Source organism: Mycothermus thermophilus (genome assembly GCF_041956435.1).
Source record: "Mycothermus thermophilus strain CBS 625.91 unplaced genomic scaffold VTJ04scaffold_1, whole genome shotgun sequence".
Classification (NCBI taxonomy): domain Eukaryota; kingdom Fungi; phylum Ascomycota; class Sordariomycetes; order Sordariales; family Chaetomiaceae; genus Mycothermus; species Mycothermus thermophilus.
Genome location: NW_027191427.1, coordinates 1,983,186 through 2,006,813, shown reverse-complemented (window position 1 = coordinate 2,006,813; position 23,628 = coordinate 1,983,186). Strand labels below are relative to the sequence as shown.

General features: G+C 56.2%; 7 protein-coding genes across 7 annotated transcripts; 3 read left to right on the top strand and 4 right to left on the bottom strand.

Annotated features, from left to right (window-relative positions):
* Positions 1–664: 664 nt before the first annotated feature.
* VTJ04DRAFT_737 (uncharacterized protein) lies at positions 665–2,989 on the bottom strand (the record flags this gene model as incomplete). Its single annotated transcript, XM_069365689.1, has 1 exon — positions 665–2,989. The coding sequence occupies one exon, from the start codon at positions 2,987–2,989 to the stop codon at positions 665–667; it is 2,325 nt and encodes a 774-aa protein (XP_069223346.1).
* A 3,753-nt stretch (positions 2,990–6,742) lies between these two features.
* VTJ04DRAFT_736 (uncharacterized protein) lies at positions 6,743–10,181 on the top strand (the record flags this gene model as incomplete). The annotated part of the gene is made up of 5 exons (XM_069365678.1): positions 6,743–6,770; positions 7,008–8,087; positions 8,144–8,217; positions 8,271–10,052; positions 10,119–10,181. The coding sequence occupies 5 exons, from the start codon at positions 6,743–6,745 to the stop codon at positions 10,179–10,181; spliced, it is 3,027 nt and encodes a 1,008-aa protein (XP_069223345.1).
* A 1,145-nt stretch (positions 10,182–11,326) lies between these two features.
* Positions 11,327–12,046, top strand: VTJ04DRAFT_735 (uncharacterized protein; the record flags this gene model as incomplete). Its single annotated transcript, XM_069365667.1, has 4 exons — positions 11,327–11,374; positions 11,493–11,572; positions 11,650–11,701; positions 11,759–12,046. The coding sequence occupies 4 exons, from the start codon at positions 11,327–11,329 to the stop codon at positions 12,044–12,046; spliced, it is 468 nt and encodes a 155-aa protein (XP_069223344.1).
* A 356-nt stretch (positions 12,047–12,402) lies between these two features.
* VTJ04DRAFT_734 (uncharacterized protein) lies at positions 12,403–12,618 on the bottom strand (the record flags this gene model as incomplete). Its single annotated transcript, XM_069365656.1, has 1 exon — positions 12,403–12,618. One exon carries the CDS (start codon positions 12,616–12,618, stop codon positions 12,403–12,405), a length of 216 nt encoding a protein of 71 aa, XP_069223343.1.
* Positions 12,619–12,645: 27 nt separating this feature from the next.
* Positions 12,646–14,799, bottom strand: VTJ04DRAFT_733 (uncharacterized protein; the record flags this gene model as incomplete). Its single annotated transcript, XM_069365645.1, has 3 exons — positions 12,646–13,982; positions 14,035–14,088; positions 14,148–14,799. The coding sequence occupies 3 exons, from the start codon at positions 14,797–14,799 to the stop codon at positions 12,646–12,648; spliced, it is 2,043 nt and encodes a 680-aa protein (XP_069223342.1).
* Positions 14,800–16,208: 1,409 nt separating this feature from the next.
* VTJ04DRAFT_732 (uncharacterized protein) lies at positions 16,209–18,415 on the top strand (the record flags this gene model as incomplete). The annotated part of the gene is made up of 4 exons (XM_069365634.1): positions 16,209–16,251; positions 16,315–16,338; positions 16,406–17,209; positions 17,274–18,415. 4 exons carry the CDS (start codon positions 16,209–16,211, stop codon positions 18,413–18,415), a joined length of 2,013 nt encoding a protein of 670 aa, XP_069223341.1.
* Positions 18,416–19,593: 1,178 nt separating this feature from the next.
* On the bottom strand, positions 19,594–22,464 carry VTJ04DRAFT_731 (uncharacterized protein; the record flags this gene model as incomplete). The annotated part of the gene is made up of 3 exons (XM_069365623.1): positions 19,594–20,903; positions 20,965–21,322; positions 21,379–22,464. The coding sequence occupies 3 exons, from the start codon at positions 22,462–22,464 to the stop codon at positions 19,594–19,596; spliced, it is 2,754 nt and encodes a 917-aa protein (XP_069223340.1).
* Between the last annotated feature and the right edge of the window lie 1,164 nt (positions 22,465–23,628).

Sequence of the window (23,628 nt, the reverse complement as noted above, 5' to 3'; positions counted from 1 at the left end):
TGCTCCGTACGGTGTAGGTCCTGGGGACCGCCAGGAATCTAGGGACACCTCGACCAAATCATCACATGCCGACCTCAAGTCCCATCATGCCCGAGCATCCACTTCTACACAGTACGGTGATAGTGTAAACTCCTCCAACATCAACCGACCTACCTACTAGCATCACGACATCTTGCCACCCCCTTTTTACCCATCTTATGATCGCTGGAGTCGCCAATCTTTCTGGCTAGTCCATCATACAACTGACCGACTGGTAGCGACTTGTACAGACATGTAGCCATCCTAAATGAGAGCAACTCGCTGAGTAAGTAGAGGGCACAGCCTAAGGCAACTCAAAAAAAAAAACAATACCAATAAAATATTGGATATAACTTCCACTACTCAAACCCATGACCCACCCTTTTGTCCCCAAATATTTAGTACATCCCGCCGCCGTACCCTAGGAATCAAACGTAGCAAATAGGTATCCCCAGAACTCCAGACCCATCCAAAAAAACCGGACCAGATAGAAACTACACCTAGATCATGAGTAAACCCGGTGATGAGTAAACGCCGCAATAGTATGCTCATAGCACATTCCTCGGCTTTCTCCCCGCCTTTCTCAGATGTTTTTTGTGTTCATCCGTTTCTTCGCGTGATCGTCATCATCCCATCATCCATGCGGTCAAGCAACCGGCCTTCCGCTACCACCGCCACTACCACTAACCCGAGGCGACGGAGTCTGAGTCTGCGTCGGACTCTGCATCTGACCCTGCCACCTCACCACCTGCGGGGTTACCGTCGCCGTCGCCGCAGAAGTGGATGCCGTCGCTAACATGTTATTATTCCCCGCCCTCTGCTCCCGCGCGACTTGCTCCGCCTCCTCCTCCAATAACTTCGCCAGCGCGGCCCCCGGGCGCGGCGGCGCGGGGATCACCGTCACCGGCAGGCTGTCCGTGTCCGGCGTCGAGCGGAACCGCTCGCGTAGCCGCTCGGCCTGCGTGGCGGCGAAGTCCTCGAGGCGGGAGCGCAGGTCCCAGCGACTGGCGCTGGTGCCTGGGCCGTCGGAGTCGTCTCTGGAGCTGGCGGGGAGGGCGGTGCTGGGTTTGTGTTGGTGGTGTTTGTGTTTGTGGTGGGCGTGGGCGTGGGTGGGTTTGCGTTCCGCTTCGGCGGTGGTTGGGGAGACGGCTTGTTCGGGGTCGGAAGCGCTGCGGTCGCGGTCGCGGTCGCGGCGGAAGGGGAGGTGTTGAGTGATGGCGCGCCAGCGATTATGAGGGGATGAGGGGCTCGTGGAGTCTAGTGGTCGTGAGGCGCGGTTGGAGGTGGGCGGCGCGTCGCTGGTCGTGCTGCGATGATCGTCGTCATCTGTGTCGTCATCACTGGCGCGGCTCGAGGCGATGCTGTTGCTTCGCGACCGTTGATGGGTGTTGTGATTTTGTTGACCAGGAGGCGGTGGCGTCCTTGGATTCGACTCTGTCGTGGTCGGCGGGTGATAACGCACGGCGTAAATAGTGCTCGCGGCGCTGGCCGTGTCCGCGCGACTGATGGGCGTGACTGCTGGGCGCGGACGGGCCGGCCAAAGAGGTGGCTGGATAACGTCGTCTGTCCTGTCGTGGTTAGATGATTCTGTTGTAGTTGGGTCTGTTGGCCCCGAGGGTTTCTTCTGGCGGGCCCGATGCTTGTATTTCGCAGAAAGGGCGGCTATAGCTGGCCATCTTGACGCACGGCCTACACCGAAACCGGCGTCTTTCCGTTCGGTGTCGTTATGATCGCCGTGGCCACCGTCGCCCTTCCGTCTCCTCCTCAGTCCGTGGTGGTTCGGCCTCGTCATGTCGAGCATCTCATCCCCATCAAACACCTCCCTACCGAGAATTCCGTCTCTCTTCTCCTCACGCTCCAACGCCTCTATCCTTTCCACCCATTCCCAAACAACCACGCTGGCGGCAGCGGCTCCGACCCACCGGACGTACTCGCCCCAGCCCGTAAACTCGGGCTTGCAAATATCCAAGATGAAAAAGACGACAGGAATGACGACAGAGAGGATGGAGAGCACGGCCATCAGAACCATGTTCTTCATCTGCGGGTGGTAGAAAGCGTAACGCTTCTTGAGAAGCGCGTAATAAATGACCCAGGCGGCATAGAGCACGCCCAGAGAAAGGGCGAAGAGGTAGCTGAGCGCGGGAACGGCATCCTGGAAGGAGCCCGGGCGGGCGATGCCCTGGTCGTACTGGAAGCTGTTAAGGGATTGGAAGATGACGTCGAGAGTAATGAGAGCGAACGCAGCCCACTTGATGATGACCTTTTCGCGGTGGCGCGGGAACAGACGGATCAAGGTCTGGGCCTGGGCCAGCCAGAGGAACGTGTTGGAGATGATGCGGATGATCTTAAGCTCAGTGCCGCCGAGGACTTCCATCTGGAGGACTTTGGCGTTCTGCACGCCGAAGGAGTACTGCTGCTCGGCGGCCGAGAAGGTGGCGGCGCTGGCGATGGTTAGTGAGATGGCGACGGCCAGGGCGGCGACCTTTTGCAGCCAGGGGCGGCCGCCGATGGTGGGACCGGTGCCGCCGTTGGTGAAGCCTCTCCGGCCGAGGACCACGACGCCGCCATCCAGGAAGGAGCGCGGGGTGACGAAGAGCATAATGACGAGCATGTACGCAACGACGGTGGTGGCGGCAAGGGCGTAGCACTGAGGAAAGGTGGACGCGTAGAAGGGGTCGCGGAAGTCCGAGTAGGTCCAGCCATTCTCGGTCGGCATGGACCCCTCGGGGATATCGTCGTCGATCGTAACGGAGCCGCCGCCCCCGTTGGCGATGATGGCCGGAGGTGAGACGGGGGTGCAGAGCGGTTTGAACGCGGCGGCGGCCGTGAGGGTGACAATCTCGCCGTTGGGCATGGAGAGAACTCCGCCGACGGGCAAGTTAATTCCGGGGCAGCTGCGGGTAACCTGCGCGTAGCTCGCGGCCAGCGTGGCCGTGGCCATGTCGTCGGCCACGACCTCGCGTGCCTCCATGGCTCCGGGCAATGTCGGGCAGCGCCGGCGGCTTTCGCCTCAAAGAGGAGGGCAGAAGAGTTCGGGTTACTGCGAAATCGCCATGGGAGGCGGTCCCGGGTTTGTTGCCGCGAGATTCGTGACGAGTCGCCGGTCCAACAAGTATGGACGTGTGTGAGACTGCGGTTGTGGACAAGAGGTGACGCATCCACCGTCACAACCTCAGCGACCTGAGGTCTCGCGGCTTCACCGCCAGGCCCCGGTCGCCAACCCAATCCTCCTCGAGGATGACGTCGTTGTCGTCGTTGTTGTTTGCGCCGACGTCAGAGTAACGGGAAGCTCACCCGAGACAGCGATGTCTTCAGGGGAGAGCCAAGAATCCCCAAGAGCTTCCAAGAATGCCTTTGTTCGCGATGTTTGGTTGTGGGGGGATCGTAGAGGCTGGGCGCCGAGAAATGTTCCTGTGGTCTGCGACAGGCCTAGGACTTGCTGGAAAGGGGGAGGGGGGACCGCCGAGGATTACACAGCAGCGGGAAGAGACAGGCCAGATCACGCTTCATTCAGTTGGTACGTGTGTGTTTCATGGTGAGAGTTTCCTGAAGTTGCGCAACGGGATGGCAGGTTATTTCCTGGATTTGCCTCTCTCTTTTTGCGTTCTCTCTCCGCCACGCTGGGTTTATCGTTTGGGATTTTGGCCCGTAGCCGAGAAGAGACAGGGTAGCAAGGGAGGGAGGGAAACAAGTGAGTGGAAGAGAGAGAAAGAGCCAGACGGGTTTTCGACCGGGTGAAGTGAACAGCGAAACGCGACGCAACAGTGCATGCAAGGACAGGCTAATACTGTCAGACCACACTTCTGGGAGGGTGGGGTCAAGCCAACCAGCTAGCCTGTCACGGAAATCTCCTCGTGCTCAAGGAGGGCAGCGCACGTTTCGTTCATCAGTGGTTGATGAAATCGCTACTCGTACCAACAGAGACACCTGGACGCTGTCTTCATCATTCCGCTAAACTAGGTGCAGCGCAGTTTTGAGGGCGACCAGCAGCAAAATTCGATTTTCTCCGACTGATTGAAACTCGACTCAAAATACTAATGTAGTGCAGCGCGGTAAGAGAACAGCCAGGCAGCTTGTCCTCTTGACTGTGGAAATGGTGGATTGATGGGCAGACCCCTATGCCCGTGTCTGTGCCCGAGAGCTGCCGGCGGTTCGTCGTGCGGACGGCGTCCCGGTGCTAATGCGATGCAAGAATGTGGAATCCTTGCCTGCCCGGGTCGGAATGCACACTGTGTGTGGCCTCCTATGGAGCATGCGTTGATTGTCTTGCAGAAGAATTGCAACCCCTCGGCAACTTTTTTTTGGCTGTGATGTTTCGAAGAAGGTGACCTGGACACCGTGTTTCTGGATGGCATTGCACACAGATAGTAGTGTAAAAAGATGCCACCCACAGGCAGGGAGATGCTGAAGGCTTTCTCTGTCCTCGTCTTGATCACCCTCCTCACCTTGCATGTACGGGTAATGTGTTGTGTGATGTGCTGCTGTCCTTACTTACTGTGTAGTTGAGCACTGAATTCAATCCGGGCCTGGGGAAACAAGCCAAAGAGGAACCCCGTCCAAAACCCCTAGGTGGCAACTTGTGTAACTCTTTTGACTCAGCCCCCGAGGGTTCAGGAACGCCAGCACGTGGAGCTGGCAGGCAAATCCCTCCCTTCAACGGAGTCCGGCTTGGACTTCAAATTGCCACTCTCCCACACAGGACGGTTAGCCTCTAGTCAGAGTTCGCCAGGGTCGTAGAGGGAGGGGTCAAAATATTCGGCCTTGTCCGGCCTTCCTGCCTGAAAGAGGGCTGCCGCCATCCGCTGTACGTTGATACACTGCATCTGCATCGCGTCATCCTCCTCCGGCTGGCTTCGCTGCCGAAGCGCATCGCCAAGCCAGCCCGCCCTACTGGCAACGGCTTCTTGGCAAAAGCTTGCTTGATCTAGGTCGCGGGGAAGCGCCTTGGCGATGGCCATCGGACCTGCTCGAAACCTTCTCCGGGAGGGTTTTACCTGTGGCGTCGACTGGATAAGGGGCTGAGAATGATAAACTCGAAAGATTCAAATACTCCTCGTCGAAGCGCAGTTCATTAATCGAAGAAACTCGAGTCCCGAAATGAAAACCATATGTACTCGGAAACTATTGCTTTGAAGAATCAGTTCAGTCTCCAATAATCCTCGATGGCGCTTAGCTTCACGTCAGCCCGAGGCTTACTTATAGAGTCAGGCTGCCCAAATGTGAGATGTAGGTAGAGATGTGCAGATCAGAGTATTAGGTATAATAACAACACTTCGTGGAAAGAACTGTGTTGCCGCTAGACCTTGATGGTCAATGTGCTTCCAGACGGGTCTGAGATGTTGTAAGACGTCCAGTGGATTCCAAGTTGACACTTCTGCGTTCCGTGTACAGTGAACGCCGGCTCTAACGTGTAGACCTGCCTCCGTTGACCTATTTGCGAAATGCTGCTGGGATATGAGTTCTGGACGGGGTAGGTTGCTCAGCGATTCCAGTTGGCACCGATGGAAGGCAATTTCTATTCTCAGAATAACCGTGCCATCTTGGCCATGTGACGCAAATATCCAGGTTCACATCAAGGAATGTTCTTACTGAGGGCCTCATCTTCCGTGGGCTGACTATCACCATACTAATACACCGCCCGGCCATAGACCCCGCATTGCATGTGGCGCCCTAGAGGAAATCGGGTCCATGGTTGTGTCCAACATGTGATGTTGCCAGACACAGCTGCGGGGTAGCCAGCATGCCTCGAATGTGCTGACGGATGGGCTGAAAGTGCTTTCGCTGGCTGGATCATAAGTGCGAGAATCCGGAGGGACGGGGGAGAGACCTGAAGTGAGCGCTGATAGAGTACCGCCCGCCAACGGCCACTGGCTGTGGGCGGCAAAGATGTTGGTTGCATGAAGAAGCGCTCGCCAGTTGCTGGAAAGATGCATCCGTCGAAATTTGGATTGATATGCGGATGAAGTTGGTGAAGTTGATGTTGGTTTGTACGGAGCAGGAACGTTGCATCCCTCCCGTCCCGTTCCTGTGCATCAAAGATGCTTGATGCCTGTTTTCTTTCTTCGCACGTGTACTGTGTAAGGTAGTGTATGAAGAATGAGGTGTGTTTCTGCAGAATGCGGTTTCCACAAAAACTGCAGCAACAGTCCACCGGTCTCACGGATCCATTCCCCATATCCCCGTCAGTTGTCAGCTTCCATTGAAGGTTCCATTCCACTTCTACGTCCATTTTCAACCGAATCCCTGCAATCGTGCGTCTTCACCATCTCTCGCAGCTGAGCCGGCGCTCTCTCACTTGCAAACTCTGAGTCTTGACCCGGGTCTCATGGAGTTCGACTTATAGTCTCTTGGACATCCGAGTTTTGCCTGTTACCAACATAGGGCCGAGTCCACTACTCTGTAAACGCGGCCTTTTCTTCCTCCGCTGCCTTCGCAATCTGGGGTTGGTCCTTCTGATGCAACGCCATCCAGTGCCAAGACATTTCTCTGCTGCCGAAACCCACTCATAGCCGCAGCTAGGCTGTTGTTTCAGGGGCTCGCCATCTCTCGTTTCGATTTGGAGGCCGTCTATCCCCCAATTGAGCGCGGGTTACATTCGACCCCTCCGTGAGAGTTCGTCCAAGCAAAAAAGACATTCAAGAAACAAACAAGATCGTCGACTGCTTGACTGCCCTGGATCTTGTCGTTGTATGTGTATGCCAACCCGAGGCCGAGACCCGGCGACATGGCTAAGCCAAAGCTGATCCGCGCTGGTAAGTCCTCTCCCCTTCAATCTCGCCTGCCCCTGCGATGTCCACTACGCCCATGTGGCTCGTTGCTGCGCTGCGCTCCTTGTCGCTCCCCCTGCGCCCGCACCCATGCCGATTGGCATTTCTCCCTTTCTCTCCGTCATCAGGCTTTCCGTGCCCCAGTCCGCGCCGCATCCGACGTCCGGGTTTCAAGACTTCTTCTCTCCGGACTAACTAACGCATCCGCGCCTCTCCCGTCAGACACTTTCGATCTTGAAGGCAACGAGGGCTCGGCCGCCAGACAGAGACCGACCTCTGAAGACTCAATCGCACCTCACCAGGCCGAAACCCTCCGCAAGGTCGCCGCCGAAACCGCCGAGGACATTCGCCGGATCCCCCGTTCCTCGTGGAACCCCGACCAAACCGCTCCCGTCCAGGCAGACCCTCCCGCGTCCGGTCCCGCTCCCGACAACACCACCGGCAATATGCGTCAGCACGATGCTCTGGCTGTCGCCCAGAACGGCGGCCTCTCGGGCCACGAGGCCGACGATGGCGAGATTGATGCCGACCAGGATGTGGACCTCGAAGACGACTTGATGGACAAAATCTCCAGCTCTCCCTCGATCGAAGATGGTGGGTCAACCTTCGCGCTTCCTCTCGTCGCGTCGAGCAGTCTTCGGTCTATCCAGCCGTCTGCCGCCCAGGGAAGTCCCACGGTTTCCTCAGATATTGACGACCCCGGGTCGTCCTCGCCATACCTCGAGAGTCCTGAATATCTCCCGCTGGAAAGCTACCCAGCAGACACGGACCAGCGCGAAGTCGCGCGGTCACTATTTGCTTCCAATCCGCGTCGCCATCATCATCATCACTCCTGTCATTGCGAGAACGAAGACGCGAGGTCGAATGAATTGCGCAGCCCACCGACAGATCCCGACCTTCACGATGTCAACGATGAGCACATACCCGACCTTCTGAGCGAGTTGGCCAGCCCAGTCATGGATCAGCTGTATAGTCTTGATCCTCGCCCTGGGAATGGCGACGACGAAGACGACCTGCCCGTGCCTTACGAGAGTGATGACGACGACAGTGGTGATGATGATGATGATGATGATGATCGCGGACTTTTCCTACCTCCGGCTTCCAGATTTGTTGACTCCGGCTGGGGTGGAGAGTGCTTACAAGATACAGAGGACATCGACTTCGACTTCGTTTATGCCCTTCACACTTTTGTCGCTACTGTCGAGGGACAGGCCAACGCGACAAAGGGCGATACCATGGTTCTTCTCGACGACAGCAACAGCTATTGGTGGTTGGTCCGAGTTGTCAAAGACAGCAGCATTGGTAGGCAACGTTGCCCAGGACGGAATATGGATCAACGCTTGCTCACACCTCCCCAGGATACCTACCAGCAGAACACATTGAAACGCCCACCGAGAGGTTGGCTCGGTTGAACAAACATCGAAACATTGATGTGAGTCTAGTCAATGCTCCACAGAACGCGGGGCCATTGTTAATGTGGTGTAGCTTTCGTCATCTATGCTTGGAGACCAGCCAGATAAGACCCGCAACAATGGACTCATGTCGGCAATGAGGAGGAAGAAAACCAAGACGGTGCAATTCGCCGCCCCAACCTATGTGGACTATTCGGATGTCGACTACTCCACCGAGGAAGAAGATGCCGACGCCCAAGTATTCAAACAGGCCTCGCAACAGCAGCAGCAGCAACAACAGCAACAGGATCAGCAGGATCAGCAGGCTGCCAGCGACGTTGAAATGGAAGACGAAACCGCCAAGGTCGAACCGCTCAAGCCAAAGCCAAAGCAGACATCAGCGGATGCAAAGCGACAGGAATCCGGCGGCGAGGTTAATGCACCATCCAACGTCACAAGCAACAACAGCAGCAACAGCAGCAGTAGTACTAATGTCAACAAGGCTGGGGCTCGTGTCATTGAGGTCACCGAAGGCAAGGTGGAGGGACCAAAGAAGACGAGCGACGGGACAGTGAGAGACTCGTTCTTCAAGGACGACACGGTTGAGACCAAGAAGATCACACTAACTCCGAACCTGCTGCGCGACGACAACGAGGTGCGGACATCAGTTGAAAGGGATGCGAGGCAACGCCCCAGCCTGGACAAGGACAAAGACGGCTTCTTTAGCAAGGATGACAAGAAGAAGAAAAAGGACAAGGAGAAAGATAAGAAGCAGGGCGGGCTCCGGGGCTTTTTCTCCCGGAAGGATAAGAAGTCCGCGAAGGGTGACGAGGACGACGATTCATTCGGCAAGCGCTCGATGGATGCCGATGCGCCTGATAAGGATGCGGATGAGGACGAGACTTTAGGAGCTGCTGACAAGCCCGGTCCCCAGAGGAACCCGAGCAAGCTACAGAAGCACTTCCCCAGGACGGAGCCGTCACCCACCCGGCGGTCCAACAGTACGCGTGACCACCCTCGCGAGAACGGCATGAATATTAAGGGGTTCCTGGCCGAGTCGAGGATCAACAATGTGGCTAACACGCCGCCGGCATCGATGCGTTTGGTCACCGAAAGCCCGAAAGCATCACCCGAGACCAACAACTCCCGGGATCTTGCCTGGAACCGGGACAAAGGCACGCCGTCCAAGGCGGCCAGACCCGAGCCTCGGCCGGCACAAGTCATGGCGGCAAGGAGTCGTATGGACCTTGACGACTTTTCGGATGACGATTTTGCACCGGAACCCACTCGGTCAGGGCCCGAAGAGCCACGGCAACAGCCCAAGCAGCAGCAGCAGCAGCAACAGCAACCATTCCAAACTTCTCCAGGCTCAGAGCCGCCCTCTGCGCAGCAGAGCGCATCGTCTTCGCGTGCTGCACCAACCACCGCCACTGAGCGTCTGTCCGAGTCTCCTGTCCATGTCTCCCCTGTCGCTGCGGCACAGAACCCGCCACTGCTTGTCGCGGACAATTCCAGCCAGGAGGGCGAGGATCACGACTCCCCGGCGTCGACGCCGTCACCGGAACTGATCGAACGCTACGAGGCTGACGAGGCGCAGCAGCAGCAGCAGCAGCGCAAGACACCCTCGGCAACGACGCCTACGTCAGCATCGACGGCGACGGCGGCCACAACCACTCCGCCAGCGCCCCAGCCGCAGCCGCAGCCTGAGGTCTGGGATGATGCAAGCTTGCGCGCCTTCTTCGATTCAGGCGCCGATGTTCGTGATCTGCTGGTGGTGGTCTACGATAAGAACGATGTGGATGATATTGGGTCGGACCACCCGCTCGCCAAGTCGCTGTTCATGGAGCAGAATGCGAAGTTGGCCGAGATAGCAACTGTGAGTTTTTCTCTCTGTACTTCTATGACGAGGAATTTTATGCTGATGAGACTTTTTTTTGTATAGCGGCTTGATAACATGCTCGGTGACTGGCTTGCGAGGAAGCAGAGGCTTCGCGGGACTGTCTGAGCACCCCTTTGATGCTGGTGGTGTGATGACATACAGATTGCTTCTATTGCTCCTTTTGGGCCCTGGCTCGTTTCTTCTTGTTCCCTTGTCCGGTTGGACTTTGTTTTTCTCTCGCGAGCAGCCTTTTTTTTGTTTTTATTACTCTTGTTTGATATGATTCCTTTCTTCGAGCAGCACTGCCTAGTGGGCGGTGCCAATCTTGCTAGGTGGACGGTAGAAACGAAGTCAGGGAAATGGGTATGTGGACGCGGTTTCATGTCGGCCATGCGTGACGGACTTTCTTATTTTTCTTTTCTCAGCCGCTGGAACGGGACCGGGTATGAGCGAGGCTCTGGGTCTCTAGGGGTTTCCTTTTTTATCTTGTTTTGTTTCTTGGGCCATGTGTTGTTGGCTGTTCTAGTTACTATTCCTCCTGCCCCCATGATGTTACGATACCCTTATTGTGTATAAACACAACACGAAACAAGGTGCATTGTCCTGGTGAAGTGGCATGTGATGTGGATATTGCCGAGGCTTGTAGATGTGTTGGTCCATGGATGTTGTTTTGTTGGGGAAGCATCCCGTTCTGTCCCCGATTATTGACTTACATCCGACTCAAATATGGCTGAACCTATGTTGTTCCCCAGTGTATAACAATAGCAGGTCATCACGTCGGCCATCTAACTGCGCCTATACCGGAGACCGGCGTTATGTGAATCCCGATGGACAGCGAACGGAGCCTAGGTTCGCACTCGCCTCGATGCTTGGCAACACAGAAGGAGAGAAGCAGCCGTCGGGGGTTGTGCGACGGACTCCATCCGACTGACTAAACTGAATGGGGCATAGCCCGTTCGGGCCTCGAGTTGGGTTGCTCCGGAAAGTGCCGTCAACATACAAAATGTCCGAACCCAAAGGGATGATGTTGATTTCGAACGGTTGGGAAGGCTGCGTGGAGATTTTTTTTTTCGGTCACTTCTTTGAGTCTGTGGAGGCTTTTGCTACCTGATATAAAGTACATAAAGCTGGGGAATTGGCCTCTCGCTCAATTGATCTTGAGTTGAGTTTAGACATTGGCGATTTCTTTACACCAAGGGAACAAACAACTCGGTTCACTCTCTCGACTTAAACTAACTCCTACAATACACACAACACCAACCACACACACAATGGCGTCCTTCATTGACCTCGACTCGACCAACTGGTCGTACTACTCGGTATGGGTTTCGCTGCGTTTCTGCTTTACAAAGGACATATGATGCAGACCCAAACTCAGCACTTGGTTATACAAGCATATCTCTTCTTGAATCCCTAACTTACAATTGTTGTCTTCAGGTTCCGGTGGCATTCGCCCTGTGCTTCATCCCTCACGCCTATGCCGTCGTGCTGGCGGGCAAGAACTATAACGTTGCCTAGTGAGTATAATAGCCTTTTTTTTGCTTACACAATGCGTTTATCAGAGAAATGCTTACATCTACCCTTCTCCCTCCAGCCCCCGCAAGACCGAGGAGATCTGCGCCAAGGATGAGAAGATGGACAAGACCGTGAGTCCCCAACCTCTAAACCCTCCCCGATACAACCCCATCTAACAACCCTCCTAGACCCTCGCGCGCCTCACCCGCGCCCGCGCCGCCGCCGCCAACGGCTTCGAAACCCTCGGCCTGTACGCTGCGGCCGTCGCGGCGGGCAACGCCGCCGGCCTCCCCGCGGGTCGCCTGAACCGTTTGACGCTGACCTACCTCGTCTCGCGCGCCGTCTACAACTACGTCTACGTCGTGCTGCAGGACAATGCGCGCATGGCGGCGGTGAGGCCGCTGGTCTGGGGCGTCGGGATCGCGGTGATTTGGGGGCTGTTTATCGGTGCTGGGAAGGCGGCGGCTGCGGTTTAAGAGAAAGAGAAGAGAGGAGCTGGGATGGCGGGTGTCTTCCTGGCTTAGGGAAGCGGGCTTGGGAGTTGGGGTGGGAGGTTTAGCTACCTAACCTCTTACGTGTGTAACACTATTTGCTGGTGGTGTTTTATGAGTGATGAAATTGGGGTTCCCCTGCTCGTTGTCTTACGGTTGTTTCCCTGTTTTGGTGGAGGAGCATCTCTTGGGCTGGTACTTGAGACATGAGACCTGAGACCATAGAGAACACATCTCAATCATCCATGATGAGAATCTTCACCCCCTCGCACACATTCACCATGACCGCCATTTCAAGCATTTGCCGCTGATCGCTGTGAATGATATATATTCATAGGTACCTAGAAGCCTCTGCCATGAGGAACACAACAGTCCACACAAATCCAAATGAAACCGCTCACGCCGGCCAACCCAATGTGATCCAAAATCCAACCCAACCATTGTAGCCCAGCTTCTCTGAGCAATGGAGAGACAAGGATAGTCATATCCAAAATGTCAACTCCAAGAAAACAAAACCAATGTGTACAGTCGTACAACTGCTTTCCCCTCAAACCCATCTCACACCCCATTCCTATCCCTCTAGATCAATCATATTCCGCACCACCAAAGCTCTGATTCCTCACCATCGACGCCCTCTCCAAACTCACCCGCGGCAGCTGCTCGTGAGACCGCCGCCTGCTATGGGCGGTACTCGGCCTGCTGCCTGCCGCCTCATCTCCATGGTCACTCAAGGCGTCAATGCCGCCAATGATGCCGGCGGGAACAGGGCCCGGTTCGTCGCGGATGCGGTGGATGAAGAAGGCTGACGCTCCCACAGTGAGGCCGCCCAACGCCAGAACGACGGCGATGCTGTGATCCCCAGGGACGCCACGAGGCTTCTGGAAAAACTTGAAAATGATGCTGCTGAGCACGGTGGCGATGATTTGCGGAGCGGCGATGGCCATGTTGTGGATGCCGAGAATGACGCCGGCCTGGTCGGCGTCGTCTTCGACGTTTCCGAGCTCCCGGTCGCGGGAGTCCCCATCGGAGGAATAGCCATCAAGCGAGGTAACGGCACGACTTGGGGAGGAACCCTGCTGCTGGGCGTACCGGAGACGGCGGAGTTCGTCGCGACGTGAGATCTCAGCGCTGATGATAGCCCACGGAGCCCAAAGGGTCAAGGCCCACGTGATGCCGACCAGCCCGATAAGGATGGTGGCAGCTGTAACAGAGCGCACAAAGACGGTGCACAGCATGCAGCCGGTAAAGAGAAGCTGGGCCAGCATCCAGGCGCGGCGAAGCGTGAAACCTGGGATGACCAGGTAGTCGAGCCAAGACTTCTTCTCATCATCGTAGTCTTTGATGGAAGAGGCCTGGCTTTCTCCGGCCGCCGTAACTGGGTGGGCATCGTATGTCGGCTCGATGAAGAACGGTAGGAACACGTTTGTCAACAAGCCCATGATGGCGAAGATCAGAAGAGCGAAGGTACCCTGGCGGGTGGCGTCCTCGTAGAGCTTATCGAGTTCCTTATCCGTCATGTTGGGGTTTTCGCGGAGGAAGGGTTCAGCGTAGATCTCGCCAATGTAGGCCGAGGTGTAGAAGAGCATGGGGAAGAAACCGATCCAGGCACAGAACTGGACCTCGCAGACTTTCTTTGTTTGTGGCGGCAGGCGACGGATTGAGGTGAAGATCTTGCGGAAGAAGGCGAAGAGTCCTGGCCTGTTCTTAGCAGGGGGTCCGTCGAGACGCGGGTCGCGCTCGCGGATGAAGATGACGCTGAGCATGACAGTCACAGCCAAGGCAATGCTTGCAATTGCACAGAGATCTTTGAACTGGGTGTCGCCGAAGAACCAAAGGACGGCGGGAAGGTTCATGTAACCGGCGAGGTAACCCAGGATGTTGCCGATGCCAACGAAGCGGCTAGCCATGGCATTGGCGCTCTCTGATGGGAGTCAGACCAGTCCATTGTTACTCTCTTCATGAAGAATACATACCTTGCTGGTGGGTAGGCGCGCAGTCAACGATAAAGGCACGAATGGCGGCCTGAACTGTTCATTTCTCAGCAACCGCCTAAGCCATAACATGTAGAGGTCGAGAGGGAGCCTACCCGTGTTGATAGCAAAGTCCAGGACGTAAACCCATAGCACCGCTACGAAAATGACCGAAACCTTGACGAAATCCGAGTTTGGATGGGCGCCGAACAGACCAAGAAAGCCACCAACAATCTCCTTGGTCCAAGCCAGGATCATGAGCGAGGCGATGGTAGCAAGGGTGCCGCCGATCATAAAAGGCTTCCGTTTGCCCCAGCGGATACGGCAATTGTCGCTCAGCATACCAACATATGGCTGGACCAACGTGCCCGACAACGGACCGGCGATCCAGACAAGTGCCATCAGAGACTTGCTGATGCCGAGAGAGAGCAGATATGGAGAACCGTTGGACAGTTCGACGGACCAAGCGATTTGCAAGCCGCCGATACCAATGGTCAGGAGGATCAGGTACCATGTGCTCTTGGTCGTCTGGTGCTCATCGTCATGGGCGTTTGTGGGAGGCTGGCCATCAATTAAGCCCTCATCCTCGCCCCTCGTAGGCGAGAGCAGAGGTGATTGCTCGTTCACCGGCTCTTGGCTGTATCCTGAGCGTCCAGCTCCATCTCTTTCAGCTTGTCCCGTGTCCTTGTTCGTTTGGTCATGATGCCTCTGAGTTTCATCGTTCCCCGGTTGATCCCGATTCGGGGTCTCGACGGCTGGCGACGACATCTGGGGCGACGAACTACCAGCGAGGTGCCGGCTAGAGTTGTATCTCGGCAGCGTCGGAGAGACGGCACGGCTTTGTGTACCCGGCTACGTAGTACAACTTTCGCAACCCTTGGAGTTTGTTTGAATGCACTGAAGCGGGTGGTTCGAAAGTCGACACCGGGTGGAAACAGTCTAACTCGTCGAGAATCGACTGATTCGAGCCTGAAGACGGCGATACCTTGGAAGACTGGTGATGGAGATGGGCAGCTTTCGAGAAAACCGCCTAGGATAAATAATCCGGAAAGGAGGTTACAAAGCCAGGCATCAGGCGGGCAAGCTGAGGATGCCACGAGGTGGCTGTCATGCGGTCGTCATGTGGGAGGTCAGATGCAGGAGGCCAGATGTAGACGGCGAAGGGCGCAGCTCGCAGGTCAGGTAGAGCAAACTGGCAGCGGAATCAAGCGTGGGACAGAAGATATAATAATACCAGGTAATTTGGGAGACAGGGCTGACGCAGGCAGATAAAAGGGAGATGATGGCGATGGCACAGGGACCGAAGAGTGAGGCAAACCCCAAGATGCGGATGTGATGCAAGTGGGAAGCAAGAGGGTGCACATGGGACATCATCAACGACGCTCCGAACCGCATTTGGAGCAGCAGCTGCAGCGCTAGGCGGCAACAGGTGGGTCCATGAGGTGGGTGGTCCCCGTTGGTGCTGTCGTTTCGCGGAAAGGGTGGGGCCGCCGAGGATCCACTGCGTCAGAGGTCCACTTCTCCAGCTTCCGCCTGGATGGAGGTCTGCTTGGCGCAGGTTTCCACTCACATCAACTGGGAGTCCAGAGAACGCTTCCTTGCACTGTTGGAACATCAACAGAAATTGTTTGATATATACTTAGATTCATAGTAAATGTTACTATCAAATTTGGGATTTGGTACTCTGTACACACCATGTCCTATCGTGGTTTTGGATGCTCATTGAGACACAGCCCGAATGTGCCACTGCCCCCGGGTCCCTTGTCGGTCCCTTTAGCGTATGGAATCTCACTGAAGTTTGGTGGGGCCAATCCCGTCGCCAAGCGCTGCGCAACTTGGCGTCTTTGGCAATGGATCTCCATCTCCATCCATCTCCAACATTCAGCCTTCATCCTCCATGTCACAGTAACCTCTGTTGAGACAGATTCTTCCCCCGCCCGACTGGACCGTCCAGCCAGACAATCACGGCGCTGCTCTTCCTTGCTTATTCCATGTTCTCTTTGTTCCGGCATTCTCGAGCCCCGTTGACGTACATCGCTCCAATCCAGTAAAAGCCCCTCCAACACATCCAGCCCCGAGTCTCCAACACGCCTATCCCTCGACGCGCGCCTGTTGTTGTTCTCAGTCGCCATTGCGACAACGGGCCGGGCCCGCAAAACACTCCGCGAGCCATCACCATGGTTGCCGAAACTATTGCAAATGCCCTTATAGGGCTTGCCAGTACGCCGTTAGCCGTTTCTGCCCCTCCTTGATAATCGAAACTGACAGCGCAATATATTGCAGGGAGAGATGAGGAAGACCCGGCCGGTACGGTGACAATCTCTGCGAGCCCATACTTTCCCACAATACCCCTCTGACTGACGCCGTCCCTCAGGCGATGACGCCCCGAAGGCAGAGAACAATGCCTCCTGGGCCATCTTCATCCTCCTCGTGTTGCTCATTATAGCCTTCTGCACCAGCTACACCATGCAGCAGCGCCGAATCACCGCCATACACGAAACTGTCGTGTCCATCTTCGGCGGCATGACCGTTGGCCTGATCCTTCGAGTCTCCGGTTTCGACTCTATCCGTGACCTCGTCAACTTTAACTACCAATACTTCTTCAACCTGCTGCTGCCGCCCATCATTCTCTCCTCGGGCTACGAGCTTCACCAGGCCAATTTTTTCCGCAACATCGGCACTATCTTAACCTTTGCCTTTGCCGGTACATTTATCTCGGCCGTCGTCATTGGTGTGCTCCTGTTCCTCTATACATCCATCTCGCTCGAGGGTCTCCAAGTGACGTGGATCGACGCCATCTCCGTTGGTGCTACCCTGTCTGCCACAGATCCTGTCACCATCCTGGCCATCTTCAACACCTTCAAGGTTGACCCCAAGCTGTACACTGTCATTTTTGGTGAATCGATTCTCAACGATGCTGTCGCCATTGTCATCTTCGAGTCTGCCCAGAGCGCTGGTGAGAAGGGAGGCGCCATCGGATTCATAAGCCTCCTCCACGGTATCTGGTACTTCTTGTCCGAGTTCTTTGGCAGTCTGTCCATCGGCGCCTTTGTTGGCGTCCTGACTGCCCTCGGCCTTAAGTACACCTACGTCCGCCGGTACCCGAACATTGAAAGCAGCTTGGTGGTACTGATCGCCTACGCCACCTACTTCTTTGCCCAGGCTATCGGCATGTCTGGTGCGTTGAGCTCTGCGTTGTTGTCCAGCCCTCGGAGGATACGTGTAAAGCTGACCACTCCTAGGCATCGTCGCCCTCCTGTTCTGCGGAATAACCATGAAGCATTACGCCTACTTCAACATGTCTCGCCGCACCCAACTGACGACCAAGTACTTCTTCCAGGTGACGGCGTCGTTGTCTGAAAACTTCATTTTCATCTACCTCGGCCTGGCTCTGTTCACAGACAAGAACCTGGTTTTTCAACCTCTTCTGATCATCGTGACTGTTCTTGCGGTTTGCGCCGCGAGATGGCTCGCCGTCTTCCCCCTCTCCAAAGCCATCAATTGGTTCATCCGCTACCGCGCTCAACGCCGTGGCCGCGAGGCCGCCGATGAACTCCCCTACAGCTACCAGGTCATGCTCTTCTGGGCTGGCCTGCGTGGTGCCGTCGGCGTCGCTCTGTCCGCTCTTTTCAAGGCCAAGGAATCAGCGGCTCTCCAGGCCACCGTGCTTGTCGTGGTCGTCCTGACGGTCATCATCTTCGGGGGAACCACGGCCCGCATGCTGGAGATTCTCGGCATCCGCACCGGCGTCACCGAGGACAACGACTCGGACGACGAGTTCGACATCGAAGCGGTCGGCGGCGGCGTCTACAAGCGCACCGATACCGCGATTGGCTACACCGCTCGCGGTCACCGCTCCCGCGGTTCTGCCGTGCCGCTCAACAACGTCGGCAACGGCCGTTCCGCAAGCGGCGGCGGGAGCGCCAGCAACTCGACATCAGGAGACCGCAACGGCGGCTGGGCGTCGGGACACAGATCCCCGAACACGGCGGCCGTGCCCCATCGCCAAAATAGCCGGAGCCGCAAGGCCAAGGGCACCGACGACTACGAGAGGTCCGGCCTGCTGGGCACTCCCGTCTCGGGAAGCAACAGCGACTCGGAGCTCGCCAGCGACATTGACATCTCGGACCTGCCGCCGCCGGCGCCCGCGCCCAGGAGCAGGTCCAGCCCGATGCTGGCTCCACCCGAGGATCGCGGGGCAGTACAGCGTGAGCCAGGGGGAGCGCAGCAACCACAGCAAGCGCCGCTCACGGCGACGGCGGCGATCAGGCAGCTGCTGAGGGCGGAGGATCCGTCGGCGCTGTTGAGGCAGCTAGATGAGGACTTTATTAAGCCGCATTTGTTGCTGGATGGTGGGAATGGGCGCGGGTCGGGAGCTCATTGATTAGGTTAGGTGAGGTGGTTGGGTTTGGTTCTCTTACTTAGGGTCTTAATAAATGTGGGGATTGTGTTTGGGCTATTGACCTGGTCGGCTGGGCTGGGGGACAGGTCTGTTTACTGCGATCATTGGTTTTGTGTCTGTCACATGTGTCATGTAGAAGTAATGAATATTGAGTGCAATGGTCGTTTATTGCTTGTTGATGGTATTGGAGCGGAGGCTAGGTATTTGTCTGTCTCGCTTCAACGACATATTTAGGAGGCAATTGTCATATGGGAAATGAGAGAACGTGGCATGAGCCTGGTTTCTTGGGGCGTGGGAAGTGGGCTGGATAGGAGCATTTGTTGTGGAGTTGTATTCTTGATTGGGAGGTTCTTGTGATGGTTATGCTATGCGAGTTCTGGCGTATATACCTACATAGTAATGGAACTGATGTCGCGATGATTGGAGAAGTGATACAACACCAGGAGTTGTCTTACTGACTGTAGTACAAGTCTACACACTGGGTCGTTGGCGGATACTGTGCGGTTCCGTATCTCCTGATCACCATGAGAAGGAGTGGTTGTATGTTTTGTCTTCCCTCGATTGACGTTACATCCACCACCCCCTTGAAATCATCAACCAACACCGGAGAACACACACACAGCAGGAGTATCAGGAAGAAGCGAGCGATCTGCCCCTAAGGAGAAAAATTAAACTTGTTCACTCGGCCTCCATAAACAGGAGGCTCAGTTACATCTGCATTTTCTCTCTCGCACTACCACTAGCACTACTACCACCCTCCCTATCACACCACATAGGAATATCCAATTCCCATCCGCTCCAATACATACGGATGTAGGTAATCTCATCCGAGTACCTAGACAGCAGAACAAAAACGCAATGGGTATACCCACGAACGAAAGACAGATAATAAAGAAAAAAACAGACCAGCCCCAAGATAAAAATAAGGGAATAGAAAAGAAAAGAAAAATGAAATAAAAAGTTTTTCAAGATGATTGTGAGAAAGAATGGGTCGTCGTTGCTGACAGACCCATTTCACTACTCCGCTCCCGTTCCTTGAGCACCAGGCTCCAAGGAACGGGCGTGAGCTGCATGCAAACCAATGGCCGTGCTCTGTATCGTTTTCTCTCTCCCATACCAATTAAGTAACCATCCCTTATCCCATCACCATCATCACATCATCAAGCATCCATCTCCGACTTCTCCCTCCCCGACGGAGCGAGCCCCAACACCTCCTCCACCGGCCTCGGCCTCTCCTCATCGTCCATCATCAACCCAAAACTCGGCTCCCTCGGCGGGTTGTGGATGCCAGGGATGCCCGGGTGGCCGGGGGGCACCGGCTCGTCGGGCGGGCGGTCGCCGCGCTGCCGCGCGCGCCGGATCCGGCCGGTTTGCTGGTCGACCCACGACGAGACGCTGCGGAAGCGCGCTGGCTGGTCCTCGCTCGTTTCGGTGTAGACGGTCTCGCGCCGATTGTTGGTGGTGAGGGAGCTGTAAATGCTGCTGCCGCTGATGCTGGGTTGGCGACGCGGGAGGGGAGGGGCGGCGACGGATTGGGAGTCCCGGGCTTGTTGTTGTAGTTGCTTTGTTTGGATTTGGGTTTGTTGGGACATCCAAGAGAAGCGGGTGGTGTATGGGGGGTGTTGTTGCTGGGGGCTGTTGGAGGCGGATCCGGCGGCGGCGGCTGGCGGTGGGAGAGGGACCATGTCGAAGTTGCCGTCGCCAAAGCCGGAGGAGAGGGATGTGGAGGTCGTCATTTCGCTCACGGCGTTGCTTGGCTGGCGGTGGATGGGTTGATATGTCGGTCCGGGATAGGGCTGCTGCGGAATCACGGGCTGGGTGTAGTAGGAGATGGGGGAGACGCCGGCGAGGAGCGGGCTCGCCGTGTGACCGCCGGGCGTCATGGCGCTAAAGTGAGCCGCGCTGGTGGAGCTGAAGGAATCCTGAGCCTGGTGTGTGTAGGGCGGCACGTTCGTCCTGAGGGTGAGCGGCGGACGGGCGGCTGCGGGGTACGGGGCCTGAGGATCTTGCGGCGCAGCAGCATACATCATGCCAGCCATTGCCGGGTCCTGTGGGAGCATCGTTTCGGAATTCAAAGGCCATTGCTGTTGTTGCAACTGCGGTTGTGGTGGCTGCTGTTGCATCAACTGCGATTGCTGAGGTGGTGAAGGTTGTGGCGGGGGCGGCGGTAATGGCGGCTGCTGCTGTTGCTGTTGTTGTTGTTGCTGCATCACCATCTTTTCAGATGCCACGAACCCCTCGGAGGCCGGCAGACTTGAGATAGACGGCTTCTCACGGTGGCTTGGAGCAGCGGACTGAGCAGTCGATGTCGAATCATCAAGGTTTTGCCAGCCCTTTTGCCGGAGAAAAGGGATCTTGAAGGCGAAGCCGCGCCGAGGGGCCTTTGGACTGTTGCCATCCTTTTCCTTTCTCCTCCTCCTCGTTGTCCGCCAAAACATCCAGAGGCCGAAGCACAGGAGAACGAAGCCGCCTAGAATTGTGGTCAGCACGAAACCCACTGAGCACCTAAATACGCATGACAGAGTACTTACTAATGGAACCAACAGAGACCAAGATACGTTCCGCCATTGGGTCCATCCCGGGCCGCGTCACTTCGACGAGATCAGGGGCAGGAAGACTGGGGTTGTTAGGCTCAGGAGGAGTGGTGGTGTCGTCCATGGGACCTCCAGTTGGCGGATTGCTGGGAAGTGGGAGGGGAAGTGATGATGATGATGGCGAAGGCTCAATCGAAGGCAAAGGCAGTGGCGTCGGCTCGGCGCTGGATGGTGGCTCAGAGGAAATGACGTTGTCCCCTGACCCGGCCAGGTTTGCGGAGTCACCCACATCTCCAATTGCAGGATCAGGTGTTGGAGGGATGACGGGTAAATCATCAACGGGAGTTGGGGTTTCCTAGGCAGAGTTAGCGGACTGGCGCCATTTTGGACAGCAAGGAAAACCAAACTTGCCTCTGGGATCGGGGCCTCAGTCACGGCAGACTGGAAGACTGGCTCTGACGTCTCGGGAAGAGGATCGGGGGTAGGGACCACTTCTTCGGTCGAGGCTGTTGGGGTTGGGCTCTCGATACTCTCAGAGTCGGATGCTGGAGGAACGACGGGCACAACGGGCGCAGTGGTTGGAGCGGGGATCTCGGATGTTGTTGTCGACGAGGACGCGTTGTCTCCGTTCGAGTTGTTTCCGCCGCCACCGCCAGCTCCTCCGTTCCGAGCATCATCGCCTTGGTTGTTGTTGTTGCCACTACCGTTGCCGACTCCCCTGTTATTCCCATTACCGTTGCCGTTACCATTGCCGTTGTTGCCATTGCCATTGCCATTGCCATTCCCGTTCCCATTTCCATTACCGTTGTTCCTGTTGCCGCCATTGCCGTTGCCGTTGCCGTTGCCGTTGCCATTGCCATTACCGTTGCCGCTTCCTCTGCCCCGGCCCGAGTCGTCGTTGTCATCGCCGTCGTCGCCGTCTCGGTTGCCGTTCCCGTTGCCTCGACCGTTGCCATTTCGGTTCCTTCGGTTGCCGTTATTGTTGTTGCTGTTGTCGTCATCGGAGTCATCATCATTCGAGTTACCGAACCTCCCTCGAAAGCCGCCCCTGAACCTGCGGTTCCCCCTGCCGTTGTTGTCGTTGTCGTCGCCGCCCTTGTTGTTGTTATTGTTATTATTGTTGTTGTTGTTGCCTCCCCTGTTGTTGCCATTATTTCCGCGATTGTTGCCATTATTGCCGCTGTTATTGTTGTTGCCGCCGCTGTTGTTGTTGCCGTTGTTGTTGCTGTTGTTGTTTCTGCCGTTGCCCGAATTATTTCCTCCATCCCCGCCCCGGTTGTTGCCGTTGTTCCCCCCGCGAAAACGCCTGCGGCCGTCGTCATCATCATCGTCATCACCCTTGTTGTTATTGTTGTTGTTGTTGCCACCACGGTTCTGGCGCCGGTAGACCGTACTCCTCGGTGATAATTGGATGTCGCCGTCGCTCGTCCACCTCCGCCTCACGGCTTTCCGACCAAGTTCTAACGGTGCCATTTGCTCGACTTCCGCCCCCAGCATCCTGGGGTCATGAACGAGACGGGCCAGTAATCACGGGTCAGGCCACCACCCAATACGTTGTTGATGCGCCGAGTGTCATGGGAGAAGAGGCTCGTGGATTCCAGTCCGGACCGCCGCTGTAGAGGTGTATTTTGTTCGCGAAATCATAAAGGAAAAGAAAGGGGAAGTAAAAAGAAGACGGGGTATTACAACAGACTACAGAAAGAAGGTCCAACAAACGATGAATTGAAGAGCGGGAAGCCAGCCCCGTCTATGGTGGTGGAAAGAAAGAAAGGGAAGAGAAGGAAAAGGTAAGTGGAAAAGATCAGGAACCCATGATGGTGTGGTGCTCGTCGAACTGTCGGAATCTGGCAGGACGGACGCATGAAGAGCTAGGTCCAAGCTCCTGGGGAGCCGGTCGCATCAGGACAAGACCGGATGAATTGGGCGGGTAGGTCGTCTCCTGCTGCCGAGGAGGTTGACTGAGACAGGGATTGGCGAGCGATGACATGGATGAGGCTCATAGTGGGTCATGCCCTTGGGTGTAGCGTGCCCAGGAGAGAGCCTCAGATCTTCGGAACCAGAAGACGACAGATCCCGCTGCGGGGATCACTCATGGCCACGGGGAATTGACGCGCTTGGAGTTCATGGCGAGGATAATTGGAGGGAGGAGAGTTGAGACGAGGGATTGAGGTTCGTCCTCGCTCTAGACACAGCCATGGATGTGGTTCGATTTGGTGGTTTACTCTTTCTTTGCCGAGTTCATAGACAGGTAGGTATCTACGGATAGGCCGACCAGCTAGCTCCAACGCTTACACAACGCCAACCTGATGTTGAGTGCAGAGTTTATCCCATCCGCTCACAGAGTTGAAGAACCCGGAAGCTATCATCGCAGGCTCATGTGAGGTGCGATGAACCGGGGGTGTTTGATGGAGGAGGAGGGTTCAGACAAGGGGCCAGGGGGTTCGTCGTCTCAGCCAGCGAGGAGCGTGTTTCAGAGGCCGAGAGGGGCTTGTATGGCATCCCAACGGGGCCAGTGTAAAGTTCCGCAGAAACGCCGATTTCGTGGTTCAGTGGCCACACTAGTTGTACCCCCAGGGTCCCCAGGGTGCACCCCCTTTAAACAACGGTTTTATTGCATACCTGCCTACGGAGGAGCCAAGACTTCAAGCGCAGCCACACCAC